We start from the raw sequence: 14,269 nt of genomic DNA on the forward strand, positions 1-14,269 counted from the left end.
GTGCAGTCTCCAAGTAAAAATTGAAACATTTGAGACCAAGACTATGGCAGTAGGCCTTGCTGTTGCTGAGCCAATCAAGGTACAGATAAATATACAGGTGACCCCCGAATTATGACTGCTCGACTTGCGACCTCCCGCCTTTTACGACCTTACGACCTTCCCTTCCTTGTAGTAAGACCCCCCCCCCCACAGTAACTCGTATGACCGCCTTATGAGCACTACCGACGCCAAGTCGACTGATGGCGCTGCTTTGGTCTTCCACCATATGCATATGTACAGTATAGCCTGACAGTCTGCAGCTGCGCCTCGAGTGAATGCATACCTTTCACAATGTGCTTCATTTTTGTGAATTTTCTTCAAATTTTGAAAAAAGTTCACCTTCCGCAATGTCTGAGAAGAGTAAATGTGATGCACGTGCAGAAAAGTTCTTAAGAATTTTTAAATGTGTTTTTTACTGAATACATGTTTCTAAAGGTTATGTTAAGTTATCATAAATGCTGTAGGTGCGGAGGTCGCCTGTTTAACATCTTCAGCAAATGTATTTGTTATTTGGCAGATGGAGGAAATAAAAATTACAGGGTATGTGTATTAAACGTGGAATTTAGAATACCTACTGTGATGCAATCACGTGATAATGTTGTGGCTTGACTCTCCAACACATCGGTCTAATGTAGTGACAAATTGGCATGTTCTGTTTACGTGACAACCCTTACTAGATGGCCGTGTCGGGTGGTGGCGGGTTTTAACGACACATTTATATATTTACGCGATCTAACCCCAAAAAAAAATTATATACGTGATAATGGAATTACGATATCATTGACATATTTAATGAGGTCAAAATATGCATTCCTGAGCACCAATCTGTCATGCTAACATGTCATAGATGAAAACTGAAAGGCGTCAACCTTTTATCCATATATTATAATTTGTGTCAGGGCCTATAGATCAAAATGCCTTCTAAATATACATCCTGAAGAATTTCCTGAGAAGTCAAATGGCAAACAAAAGCTCAATTCACAATTTTGCCATCCCCACTTAAAATGTGCAATGCTGCTGTAAAATTGCCTATTCTTCAGAATTACCCTGTTACTTATTTTCTCCATAATGATCAAAAATAATATTATATATATAGATTATTTACATGTGTTTGGGTTCATAGAACAATTCCCTTTTCCACGTGTCCTGAACATACAGAAAACAAAACGAATAACTAGCATTGCTTGTATCATGTATTATTTAAGACCAAACACAACACTTCAGAAAGATGAGAGAGCAGCAATGACGTGACGTCTCAGTACAGACGAATGCTTCGTGGTGCCTTTAGTGGCCATCGCATGATAAAACAGCTTAATTATGACAGGCTTATTTAGGAGTCTGGCATCATCTCCCTCAACCTTGGCTGTTCTTCTTCTTGATTTTTCTGTGTGCCCAGCCGCCACCCTCCTCTGCTCCGGAGGAGAGGCTGGGTAACATGCTAATTCATATGTTAATTCCGCCCACACAGCTTAAAAGACGCGGTCCATGCTTGGCAGTGTTCACTCAAGCGCTGTCTTCTGGACAGTCCCGTTTCTTCACCTGAAGAAGGCTACTTGTGTTGTGGCCAAAACGTCATGAGAATTTTATTTTATTGTTTTTTTTCTTCCATTCTACGTGACTTTACCGAAAGAACCAAGAAGATCTCCCTCAATTGTATGAGAAAATGTAACAAACATCAAAGTGTTTGTGTGACTGAATGTCAACCCCATGCTTCCTGATGCGACGTTACACCAGGAACAGGGCAGTCCTTAACAGCTTTCCCATTCCAATGACGTATGCGTACAGCTACGTCATCAGTTTTACTCTTCCGTTTCCGTTCTGATGACATACGTGTACAGAATCAGTAGTAAAACTAAAATAAATGTACTTTATCGATACATATTCAGGTTGGAAGATGTACCGAGGATCCCACAAGGCCACGCAGGAGGGCGTGTGGCACAGTTTGACACCAACTATCAGAGTGCGGTCGTGTCGCTACAGTTCTATGCGGTGAGTACAATGTTTTTAAAAACAGCGCTACTACGCCTCTCCAAAAAAATTTACACTAAACCACATGCGCGTTCCAAGATTCAGCAACGAACGGGACCCACTCTGCAATTTGCAAACATCTCAGAAGGGGAAAAGGTTCAGAGATACGCAAGACCAAATGTGTGGCCTTTAAGGGACCGAGGCAGCGCTCAAATTTTGTAGGTCTTCTGAGTTGTTTGATGCGGCAAGCTGTTTGTGTAGCCAAAACCAACACACACGTGTTTTTTTTTTAATTGAGTTGTGATCCGAGTAACATGGACTGTGGATCATACCATCTCAGTTTCCATATCGTGGATGAGGATTTGTTATCCGAAACGTTTGAAATGCATTTCTGCCACCATTTTAAGCTTTGACCAAGAATAGTAAAATCTGGAAAAACTATTGAGATGTATTCATAACACAATGTGAATTATCATAACCCAGGACATTTTACTACGTTTCCATAAACTAAAGCAGCCTAATAATGAAGGCAAAAAATCAATCCGGGTCACACTGCTGCGGATGATATAACTTGCAAACTTTTAGCGCCCTCATCGGAAACAATACATCATTGCAAAAGGTTACTCAGATACAGAAAACACATGGCCACACTATGTGGATGATTGATTGATCAATAAGAAGCCCATATATAATCTGATGAGCGTACATATCAAAACATAATACCAAAGCGTACACAAATACGTGAAGCACATTTAGGCCACAAAGTACTGCACGGAAAGCCCATATTTCTCTTTGTTGCATGCACTTGCACTTGAGTCCGACATTGGCAAACAGCTATACGCGTGACCTTTAAATTTTGTGTGCTTTTGCAACATAGCAACCGTCACCAAAAACAAGATGGCTCGGTGTATATACTTACCAATACATGCATGGTATTAGGTATTTCCCCATTCATGACTTGTGGCCTAAACGTGTCACATGTTAGCCCGAATTCATTAATAGGTGAGGGGTTTAAATTGAATGTGAACCTGCGCCTCTCGGATGAGCACGCTCCATGCTTCGATGTCAAACGGGTTGTCCTCAAGTTTTCGCTCTGCTTTCTTCACTTTCTCTGGAACGTACTCCTGTGCCTGATGCACATGCACACGCGCACACACACACACATACGTACGGTTAAATTGGATGATTGCCTGGGTAGGCTGATAAGACAGTGGAGTAATCACACAGGTCAAACATTTATACTGTAATATATGAGAAGACTAACAAGTAATACATTCCATATTTTGAGTAAATAACTGTTGAGGAATTATCCAATCCTATAAACGAATGGTCCAATCACCTGACCGGTTGTGTTTAAAATTATCAATTCTAAACCAATCTTACCTTAAAAGAACTTTCATAAAGCCGCGAAGAATGCAAAATGGCAATTGAAATTCAAACACTCTAAAAAGAACAAAAATGGCAGAACCTACTTTGTCATGAAGCAAACGCTTGCTGTAAACAGAAACGTATTTCGCAAACTTCGGTACTCATACCAGTTAAAATGACTACAGAAGACAACTCCATTCATTGCCATTGTTAGAAGCTTCAAAGTGTAAAAGCATAAAACCTCACAGCTGTGTAATCAGTCATTCAAAAAGTTTGTGTTTCTCAAATATTTAACTATCACATAATCCAACCACATGAAAAAATAAGATATTTGCACGAGGGGAAAATATTTTCATACTATATTGGAAACAAGTTTTGCTGTCTGGATATCCTGTCCGCCTGGCTGGATTCCCAACTGACTGGATTCTCGGCCCCAGTGCACGATGATGATGGCTCACTTACAATTTAACAATCTTTGAAATAGCGTATTCAACCAGACCATGCGTTAATTGTGTTTTAACCGACCGTCTGTGTTGCTTTATATAGTTTCCAAATTTTGCTAAACCGTTTGATTTAGTGTGATGCTCTGTCTCTCTGTATCCCCTGGTATATCTGTGTTAATTCCCTCTACTTCAGGTCTGTATATATCTGCGGTTGTTTCCTCTACCTGATGATTGCTTGTGTTGCAATCGAAACGTCGTGTATTATGTCATTTTATTTTTTTCTTATTTCTACGTGACTTTACCGAAAAAACAAAGATTGAGAGTGAAATGGCATTAATCGGAGGACAAAGAAAGCAAAATCTAAAACAGAGTGAGGGAAAACGGGACAGGGAAGAGGTTGAGACGGCAAAGAAATGTGGAAATAAGGTGAGCAAGGGTGAGGTGGGAGAAACAGGGAGTGAGGTAGTGGGAAAGGAAGAGGGTGAGGCAGAGGAAGGAGAGATAGTGAGGGAGGGCGAGGTAGCAGAGGGAAGAGAGAAAGAGACAAAATGGGAAATTGAGATAAATTGAGATACACAGTACAAAGGCAAGAAAAATGTGGAGGCAGGGCTCTACATAAGATAACAAAAAGGCTTTGCTGGCTGGAACAGACGATCATGTGAAAAGGATGTGTATTCAACTGTCACAGTTAGCAAGATTCAAACGTATACTGTGTCAGGTTTTTCTTTGATAACTTTCGTGGTTCAATGTCGAAGGTGCCGTGATGAACAAAAGCCTAACCAGCATACAGTGGCTGGGTCGACTCGAGGGGGAGCGTCTGCTGCCCGGTGTTGCCGAAAGCCACCCCGCGGTGGACAGGACAATAAAGCAGGAGCAGAGTCTGAGCTCTTGCAGTAGAGCAAAGGTGGCTAGCGACAAAAAGGACAGGGGCGTGGAGAGCTGTGTTTTCACCGAGGCCACCGATGCTGCCACTGCCAACAGCAAAAAACAACAAGACAATAAAAAGGTGGGGTCATGATTTATAGTAGAATTTAACAAGTCAAAGTTATTGTTTGAATGCATGTGCTGTTCATGTCATGACATCCATGAATCGACCATTGCCATATGTTTATGTTTGATATCAAAATCTATATATATAAAAGGGAAATTTGGGAATATGTGTGTCCGTTTGAAATGTTTAGCATACTTCCCAACATGCAACAAACTTGAAATTTGGCATGTGGGTAGCTTCCAGACTGTACACAATGCAAAAAATATCAAAATAGACTTTTGTATTTGGGGGGGGGGGGGGGCGCAATAATGGATATATTTTGCACGGCAAGTGAGCGGTGATGTCACCATGCATGCGGTAGCGTGACGCAGTGTGCCTGCTGACGTCACGCACCCCCACCCTCCGCGTAGGCCGTGTATTAATCCAAGACAAGAATCCAAGTCCCGGGCGAAGCCGGGTAGTAAAGCTAGTATTAAATATATGGGAGTTTACCAAGTTGCTTAGCTGATTCTCTAATCAGGGAAATGACCCACCTCCACTGACATGCTTTTTTCAAGTTACATTTTAGAAATGAATGCACTGATTGGCACGCGCAAACATTCAAAACTCGTGGCGCTTTTTTTGTAGTTTTCAACTTACTTTCAACTCAAAGTCAATCATTGCTATCAGACATTTCTATTGCTAAAGATTATTATGAAATATGAGTGCACATTTACCTGGTTTGAAATTATTGATATTATTACTGAAATGTGCGTTTTGGGTTTTCTTGTTTCCTTCCCCCCTCTCCCTCCCGGTGTTGGGTTGATCAGGATAACCACTCGAACCTGGAGCGGCCGCTCTTCTCTTACATGGCCATGATCCAGTTTGCGATCAACAGCAGCAGCAATGGGCGAATGAGTCTGCGTGAGATCTATGCCTGGATTGCACACCGCTTCCCGTACTTCAGACATTCAGCACGGCCCGGATGGAGGGTAACGCTCGCTTTGTGATGTTCGGGTAAATTAAATAAATGAAAATGGGTACCACGGTGGTGAGATGTTAATTACCTCGCCTGGTATACAGGAGTACGTGGGTTCAATCCTGACCATGACGCCTGTATATTTGGAGTTCGCATGTCTCTTTCCCCATAGTCGCGTGGATTTTTTCCCGGGTCCTCTGGTTTTTCCCTCCACATTTATAAACAATGTACTTTTAGAGTATTTGGATGCAATACATTTCCACATGATAGCCACTTCGTTGAGCTATCATTTGTGGCCTGGTCGATTCTGAAATAAGCTATATAGCTCAGCGGGCCTTACCTGGTACAATAAAAATAGTTTTTAGCTTAATTTTGCAGGTCAAGTTTTGTTTTTGTAGTTTAAGTGTTTGCCTTTACTCACTGTTTTTCCCCTGTCACCTGCTCTGCCCACAGAATTCAATCCGACACAACCTGTCGCTGCACACCATGTTTGTGCGCGAGACAGTGCCAGGAAGCAAGGAGTCCTTCTGGACTGTGTCCAATGAGAGTACGCACAGGCGGCACGCTTCGATTAGAGTAAGACAGATGCTTGGCTTTGTCCAAACCGCACGTAACCTGTTTTATTCCCCTTTTACACTAGCACATCCAAGCCGAGCCAACATGGGACCCTCAAAACTATGGGTGATTTTTTTCCCCACTGGTTATTTGTCACGCCATGAACCAAACCGTGCTACGCTGGCCTCACAAGACATTTGAATCTTGCTGGGAGCCAAGCAGAGCCAGGGCCAGGATTAATTATGCATTTATTGCATCTCGCATCATTACATAAAGAATATTGATAAGCCATTCGTTCACAGCCTTGGGGTGCTGAAAGAGTGTGCGTGTGAGAGTGTGAACGTGTAGAAATGTGAGCGTTTGTGTGCCGCTATATTGTAGCCAAACTCTGGCCACACTTCACTCGATGCAACCCCTGCTTGGAATAGACGATTGATGTGTGGCACACTTGTTATTTTCCTTCTCGTGTAATGTTTTATCTTGGGTTGCATTTAGATGTTTGACATTTCTGCTTATATCCCCTGGTTCTAAGTGAATGAATAATCGAGCCACATGGCTCCCATGTGTTGCAGGATACATCGCAAGCGAACCACAGTGCACTCATAGGTATGCCAATTGTTACCTCGCCTCTCGTACACCATTTCTTCAACGGTTTCTTAACTTTCGATTTAAAGCTTTCGTGACTGCAGGGATTCATCTTCTTGGTTCTTTCGGTAAAGTCACGTAGAAGGGAAATAATAAAAATAACACGTAATAGAATTTAATTCTCACGACGTTTCGGCCACAACACAGAGGACGGCTGCTTGTGTTGTGGCCGAAACGTCGTGAGAATTTTATTCTATTATGTTTTATTTTTCTTATTTCCCTTCTACGTGACTTTACCGAAAGAACCAAGAAGAGGTTTCTTAACTATTTCTTTCAATTGATCATGCATTGATCCCTTAGAAGAGGCTGTCTGTTGTTTGTGCTCATTCATGATCAGAATATGTATTCATACTGGAGGAATCCCATGAGCTATTAAGCTCATTTCCACAGATGTCCAGTAGGGGCAAGGGGTAAGAACGTTACAACAACAAACAGTACAAAAACACGATAGTAGCGCAAAGTACAAGAAAGGTAAATGAATCACCCAAACATAAACAAATGCAACTAAACCATCCCCATCCTACCAGGCAAAGCCCACTGAGGTATGAACTTATTTTTCAGAAGCAACCTGGCCACAAATAATAGCTCAACAAAGTGGCCCATCATTTGGACATTTAGAGCACCAATATAATCTATGTAATCTCATTCATGTTTCTAAATGTGGAGGGAAAAACCGGAGGACCCGGAGAAAAATCCACGTGACCACAGGGAGAACATGCAAACTCCAAATTTACAGGCGTTAGGGTCGGGATCGAACCCCCGACCCCCAGCATACCAGGCGAGGATGATATCATCTTGCCACCATGGTGCCCCTTTAATTGATAAAGGCTCCCATGGTGGGTTATAATACACGATGCTGGCCTTGTCCGTACAACCTCTGTGCTCACGTGCAGTGGATCTGTTGTGTGTCTGTGCGTGCGTATGGAATCCCAGCACCATCGTCAGCTCGACGGGTCCAGCCTCTGTTGCCTCGCCCACCCGTGCCACAGCCCATCAGCCTCCTGCTGACGCCTTCCTCATTGCACTTTATTCAGCCCACGCTTGTTGTTGCTGCTGCCATAAAGCAGGAGCAGCAGGTTGCAACGGTGTTAGACCGTGCCGTGAAGGCTAAACCCATGTCCACAGCGCCAGCAAAAATGACGAAGCAGCAGGAGGAGCAACAGCCTTCCTCATTGCACTTTATTCAGCCCACGCTTGTTGCTGCTGCCATAAAGCAGGAGCAGCAGGTTGCAACGGTGTTAGACCGTGCCGTGAAGGCTAAACCCATGTCCACAGCGCCAGCAAAAATGACGAAGCAGCAGGAGGAGCAACAGCAGCCGCAGATTGTAATGCAACAGCAAATGGTGGCACAGATACTGCAGCCACGGCAGATACAGCAGCGGCATCAGCAACCGGTGAAGGAGGAGCAGCAGGAAACGGTGCATAAGTGGATTGTACGGGATGAGAGTGTGCTGCAAGTTGTGCAGCAAGAGCAACAAGTGAAGGAGCATTTGGTGCGACAGCCGCAGAATGTGCGACAACTACAAATGACGAAGGAGGAGGACGAGAAGCCGACGCTACAGAGGGTGCACGAGTGCCTGGCCTCCAGCACGTCAGCCCGGTCGACGCAAGGCTTAACAGCTACGGTGAGAGGCATCCCTTCGAAATACAGCTGGTCTCCGACTTACGATGGTCCGACTTACGATATTTCGACCTTACGATGGCGATAGCGATATGACAAAATTGTCAAATATTTTTAATTTCGCGCGGCAGGCAAACGCAGCAGCGTACGAGGTACGATACTGTAACTTTATCATTGCCATCCTCCTCTTCCGACAACTAAGTTAATGTAGCCATCAACAACCTAGCATCGTTCAAGTATGCAGACGACGGACAGAATCTTGGTGAGTACAGTAGAATATGATATGTTACGATACGTTCAATGCATGTACGATAAATAGCTTTAGCGATTTCATTTTAGGGTTACCACGATACGATACATACGTTCAATGCATGTTAAAAGTTTTTTATAGCAGATAGGATTGTTTCCTGAAAAAACTTTCAATGAAATTGCAATTCATATAGGTAGGCTAAGAATTTACCTTGTTTTTTACTTTACATTTTACTGTGCAATACATTATTGTAATTAATAAATACATACACTATATAGTTTATACAGTACGGTACTGTAAATTGCTCTGTTTTGCTAAATTATCAACATTCTTTAAGACTCCTGGGTAGGTAAGGCCATTTTCGACTTACGATATTTTCGACTTACGATGGGGTCGTCGTAACGCATCTCCGTCGTAAGTCGGGGACTACCTGTGTGCTTTGACATCTTCATCACCTACATTGTCTTCATCACCACTGCCGTCGTGATCTATACCGCCACTGTTGTCGTGACAATAGCCTCATGAGTGTGTGGGATTGTAGAGTCACTGGCATGGGTGATTTTTTTCACTTTGTGAGCTTGTATGTGCGTACGTACGTTGAGCTTGTTCCGCACCGTACAAAGCCAACCGTGCTGATCGGAGGTGCGGGGGAAGGTCAACAAACTAAACACAATGAGCAATTTCGAAGGGAATTAGTTTTCAGTCCGGTAGTGTGATTGTGTATAATGATAGACTTCGGGAATCCGTGCGGTGACGTTAAGTTATTTCCCCTGTATTTTTTTAAAATGCGTTTTCCTTTTATCCACAGTTGCCGGCGTGCACCTGGCAACAGGGCGAAGTGGTCAGTAAAGGCGAGAGTCTTGCCTTTACTCCAAAGAAGCGAGCGCTCTACCGTACCCCAAAGTGCAGGCGGAAGCCGGGTCACTGGCGCAAGCAGAGCCTTGTGCACCAGCATCTTACACCCGCGTCAGAGTTAATGTTTATGGAGGAGTCTGTGGTCAAAGATTCCTCTGGAAGCGACTGGGGAGGTAAAAATTGGCTGCGCGACCAGCCTCTTGTATGTGTGTGTGTATGTGTAACTTCTTTCGCGCCGCACGTAGCCAAGCGCGTTAATGGGGAGGTGTCGATGCTTAGCAACGCAGCTACGGATCAAACACATTACATGCTCAACTATAATCCTGTCCCAAATCCACAGCCACTCTTAGTCACCAAAGACTAGCTAGTATCTGCAGATTGTGAATTGAGCGCAGTAACCTCGTCACAATCCGGCAGGATCTATCTTAATAATTATCCTGAGTTGTAATCCATTGCCGAGCCAAAATTTTAGTTTTATCCACAATCCAAACCTCAACCATCATTCCTTAACCTAAACCCAAACATCTCTAACATTCCAACCCAAACCTTAGGTCATACTCTCTACCCTCAACCAAAGCTTAATCTTAAACCCAAACATAATGTTCAACAATCTTTCGCCTAACTTTTACTTAAACGATATGTTTGACGCGCGTAACATTTTGCTTTCATATATCGATTGTATAAAAATTGTTTTCAGATATTAATTGTAGAATGGTAATCTTACATGTATGAATTGTATCAAAATTAGCTTTCAAATACTATACACGACACTTTACACTACACTACACTATTATACACGACACTACTATACACTACGCTACTATACACTACACTATACACTACACTACTCTATACACTACACTACTCTATATACTACACTACTATACACTACACTACTATACACTACACTACTATACACTACACAATACACTACACTACTATACACTACACTACTATATACTACACACTACACTACTATATACTACACACTACACTACTATACACTACACAATGCACCACACTACTATACACTACACTATACACTACACACTGAGCTCTATGGTGGTCTTTAAGAGGGGTTCTACTGTATTCAATTTAATGTTCACATGGTCTCCTGTGAGCATAAGGATTACCGTTCAAGAAGGCACGTCCGACTGATTGCGCCATCTCCTCTCGCGTGCAGACCCTGATGGACAACAAGCCGCGGACTGCGCAGACTTGGCGCTGTTTGCCACCCCGACGCGGAGGTTCAGCCTGACCACTTCAACGCCGTGCCACCTGACGGAGCCACCCACGTGCCTACTCTCCCCGTGGAGCCCCCCTTTCGCTCCGCCACCGCTGCCATTCTCCTCCTCGCCGTTTAGCCCAGGCACCGCCGCGATGGCCTACCACCACTCCCCTTGCACCCCGCACCGGCTGAGAGGCGTCACACCAAGCTCGTGGACGATGCGCGCAAGGGGGGACCGCGTGCCCAGAGTCAGTTTGTCATTCACCCCGATAAAAGCCGGTTGCGTTGCAGAGAGAAAAACGACCTCTGCCGCTGCACCATCAGTGCCGTTGGATATAGTGTTGGTTAAGGTGGAGGACGACGACGCCGACGTGGGGAACGACAGCGAAGGGATTGGCGGCTTCGCGTTGGCAGATGCGGACGCCGCAGCGGAGGTGGCGGCGATGGTGCCCGAGCACAGCGGTGCAGGGGGAGCCGGGACGAGCACCTGTGTGGGCAGTGGTGGGGGGGAACCGGCGGCATTGGGTGTGGCGGAGGCTGCGGAGGAGGCCAGCCGTGGTGTGGATGGAGCGAGCTGGACATGTGGCGAGGACAGCTTTGAGAAGATTCTGCATGAACTGAGCCTGCCCCAGCTGGAGGAGAACTGGACCGATTCAATGTTGGACATGAATAGTGTAAACTGGACGCTGCTCGACACGCTGCACGCAGGCGTGCCGGGCTTCTAGGCGGCGGCGCAGTTTGTACTTTTCAATAATCGTTGGGCTTTCATTACCGTACACGATTTTAGATCTGCGGCGACTCGCCTGTCCTGGCACAGTGTTCGCGTCGTCGCCCCACAAACCCGGTGAGTTGAGTTTAGTTCCTGGAAATGGTTAGCGTCATTTGGTGAGCAGTACATGAACTGGTCCCGTATAATCAACTCGCCATGATCGGCATGGTGAAGTATGGTTAAGCAATCCATATGACACAACACAGCATGGGGATGCCTTCAACCAGCAGTGAATTGCCAAAGGGCGGTGTACATTCATCGGGCAGTTTTTAACGGCAACTAAGCACGCATGCCAACTCGAATTTCTGTATTTGATAGTACTTTTTCCCCATTCAAAATTATTTATAAAGCTTTTAAACCGCAACACATTGGGGATGAAGAAAACCATTGCACGCCCCTTGTTTTGAATTGGGTGGCTTGTATTCATATTCTCAGATCTTTCGGTAAAGTCACGTTGAAGGGAAACAACTAAATAATAAAATATATATAAAAAAATAAAAATTCTCACGACGTTTCGACCATAACACAAACGGTCGTCTTCAGGTGTTATGGTCGAAACGTCGTGAGAATTTTTATTGTTTTATATATATTTTATTATTTTGTTGTTTCCCTTCAACGTGACTTTACCCAAAGAACTAAGAATATGAATTACTGCAGTCACGAAAGCTTTAAATCTAAATTTAAATGGGTGGCTTGTGTTTAACTTGTCGAGGCTGACCAATTCCACCGATGCAAATTCTCCACCTGGTCAAGGAAACCACGTCTTAAGTACTGTAGGCTTGTGTGCAGCTTGGTCAAGGGTTAAATTATTTGGTATTTACCGCGAATCAGTTTTAGTCAATTGGATAACTACTTGGTTGTGAGAGTGTTTTTATTTAAACACATATTTAGGTTTAAAGAGTTAATATATTCCCCCGCTCTATTTGTGTGTCTGTTTCGTGGCTTCATTAAGATAATCCAGTGTAATTAAAATTCGGTTATGAGGTTGTGTTGCTGTTCAAGACTCATCCTAGAGAAAACCCGGGCAAAATTGATCAGTCGCTAAGCCGCTTAGCCTTATGAGCAGGCCATGGTGTCCGCCTTACACAGTTACCATGTCTTGAGGCACGATTCCATGCTTTGTTTTTCGGGATCCCATTGTCCTGCCTGACCTGGCACAACCAGGTGGCACGCTGAGTTCGGTGGTACCATTTTATTATTTTCTCGGCCGCACGAGGCTGCTGGCCTCGGCGTCCGGGTTTTGGGTCTGTCCTGGCCCGGGTGCTTTTCCCTGGCTGCCGGCATCTATTGTCCCCGTGCAGCCCGTGCGCTGCCAGCACCACCGCTGCCCAGTTGTGGTCGGCGTGAATTGGGCGCGGCCCAACCGTCTATGGATCCGGACTTCCACTACCTCCGTGCAGGGCAAGTGGCGTCCGGGCTTGGAGTCCGTCCTGGCCATGATCACTCTGGCTGTCCGGATGCTTTTCCCCAACTGGCTATAGTCACTTTTTAGGCATAAGCAATTTCGAAATAACACTTAGTACGCAGGAACAAAAATTGTGTTACATAGTGCTATCGGAACTTTTGTCCTCCATTCTCATTCCATCCCATGGGTTCGTGCTTACCGGCAATTTCAACTGCCCGGGAACGACCCAATCAACCATTGACTTGCCAACACTCCCACTCAACCATTGACTTGCCAACACTCCCACTCTCCTCGGGAATCTCAATCACCGATTCATTCGTTCCGTTCTCCGACCATCTGAGATTTCTCGGCGTCACTCTGGATCCCACACTCTCCTTTGACACCCATGTCAACCTCGTACTCAAGTCCTGCAACTACCACCTCGGGGCCCTCCGCCATCTTCGTCCGCTCATCACCTCCAACATCGCGAATACTCTCGCCTGCAGCATCGTTGGGTCGTGGCTTGACTCTTGTAACTCAGTCCTCGTCCGGTCCACTCTAAGCAACCAAAATAAGCTGCAACGCCTCCAAAATCACATTGCCCGAGTTGTCCACGGCCCCCGCAACCCTCGTCCTCACTCCATGTCCATCCTTCGTGCCCTTCATTGCCTGCCCATTTCGACCAAATTTACCTTCAAGATCGCTTGCCTCTGCTACCGCGCCCTCTAATCCAGCACTTGCGCACAAACTGCTTTCATTGCTGCAGCTTCTCGGCTGAAGTCCCCTTGGATGCATTCCGTTCCTTGGCTGCCATTTGATTATTTTTCTTCACCGTCCGTAATCCCTGTTCGTGATGTGTCCTGCGTTATCATGTTACAGATTGAATTTCCTTTAAACATCTTCAATATACTTGGGTCTCAATTGGTGATCAATAAACAATAATGGGTACACTATATTTGTGTGTTTTTTTTTGGTCATTATTTTCTTGTGCACTCTCTACGACGGTTCACGTTGTTGCTGTTGGCTTGCATGCAACGTTTTGATGAATGTGAATTTCCCATTTGTGAGGAATTCTTTTAATTCTCAAAAATATTGGGTAAATTGGTGTCAAAAAAACGTGCAGCACAAAAATTGTGGTAGCCTTGGAGTGACAAGTCTGTAAAGTGTCCAACATGAAGTTGAAGCTCGTTGGGTG

General features: G+C 44.7%; 1 protein-coding gene across 1 annotated transcript; it reads left to right on the plus strand.

Annotated features, from left to right (window-relative positions):
* The first annotated feature begins 4,512 nt into the window (after nucleotides 1-4,512).
* LOC142925563 (uncharacterized) lies at nucleotides 4,513-14,027 on the plus strand. The gene is made up of 7 exons (XM_076068504.1): nucleotides 4,513-4,824; nucleotides 5,619-5,780; nucleotides 6,221-6,343; nucleotides 6,895-6,928; nucleotides 7,901-8,592; nucleotides 9,647-9,866; nucleotides 10,877-14,027. The coding sequence occupies exons 1-7, from the start codon at nucleotides 4,582-4,584 to the stop codon at nucleotides 11,644-11,646; spliced, it is 2,244 nt and encodes a 747-aa protein (XP_075924619.1). The 5' UTR covers nucleotides 4,513-4,581; the 3' UTR covers nucleotides 11,647-14,027.
* The last annotated feature ends 242 nt before the right edge of the window (nucleotides 14,028-14,269 follow it).

Source organism: Petromyzon marinus, chromosome 21 (assembly GCF_048934315.1).
Source record: "Petromyzon marinus isolate PM22_M1 ecotype Great Lakes invasive population chromosome 21, UKy_Petmar_22M1.pri1.0, whole genome shotgun sequence".
Classification (NCBI taxonomy): Eukaryota; Metazoa; Chordata; class Hyperoartia; order Petromyzontiformes; family Petromyzontidae; genus Petromyzon; species Petromyzon marinus.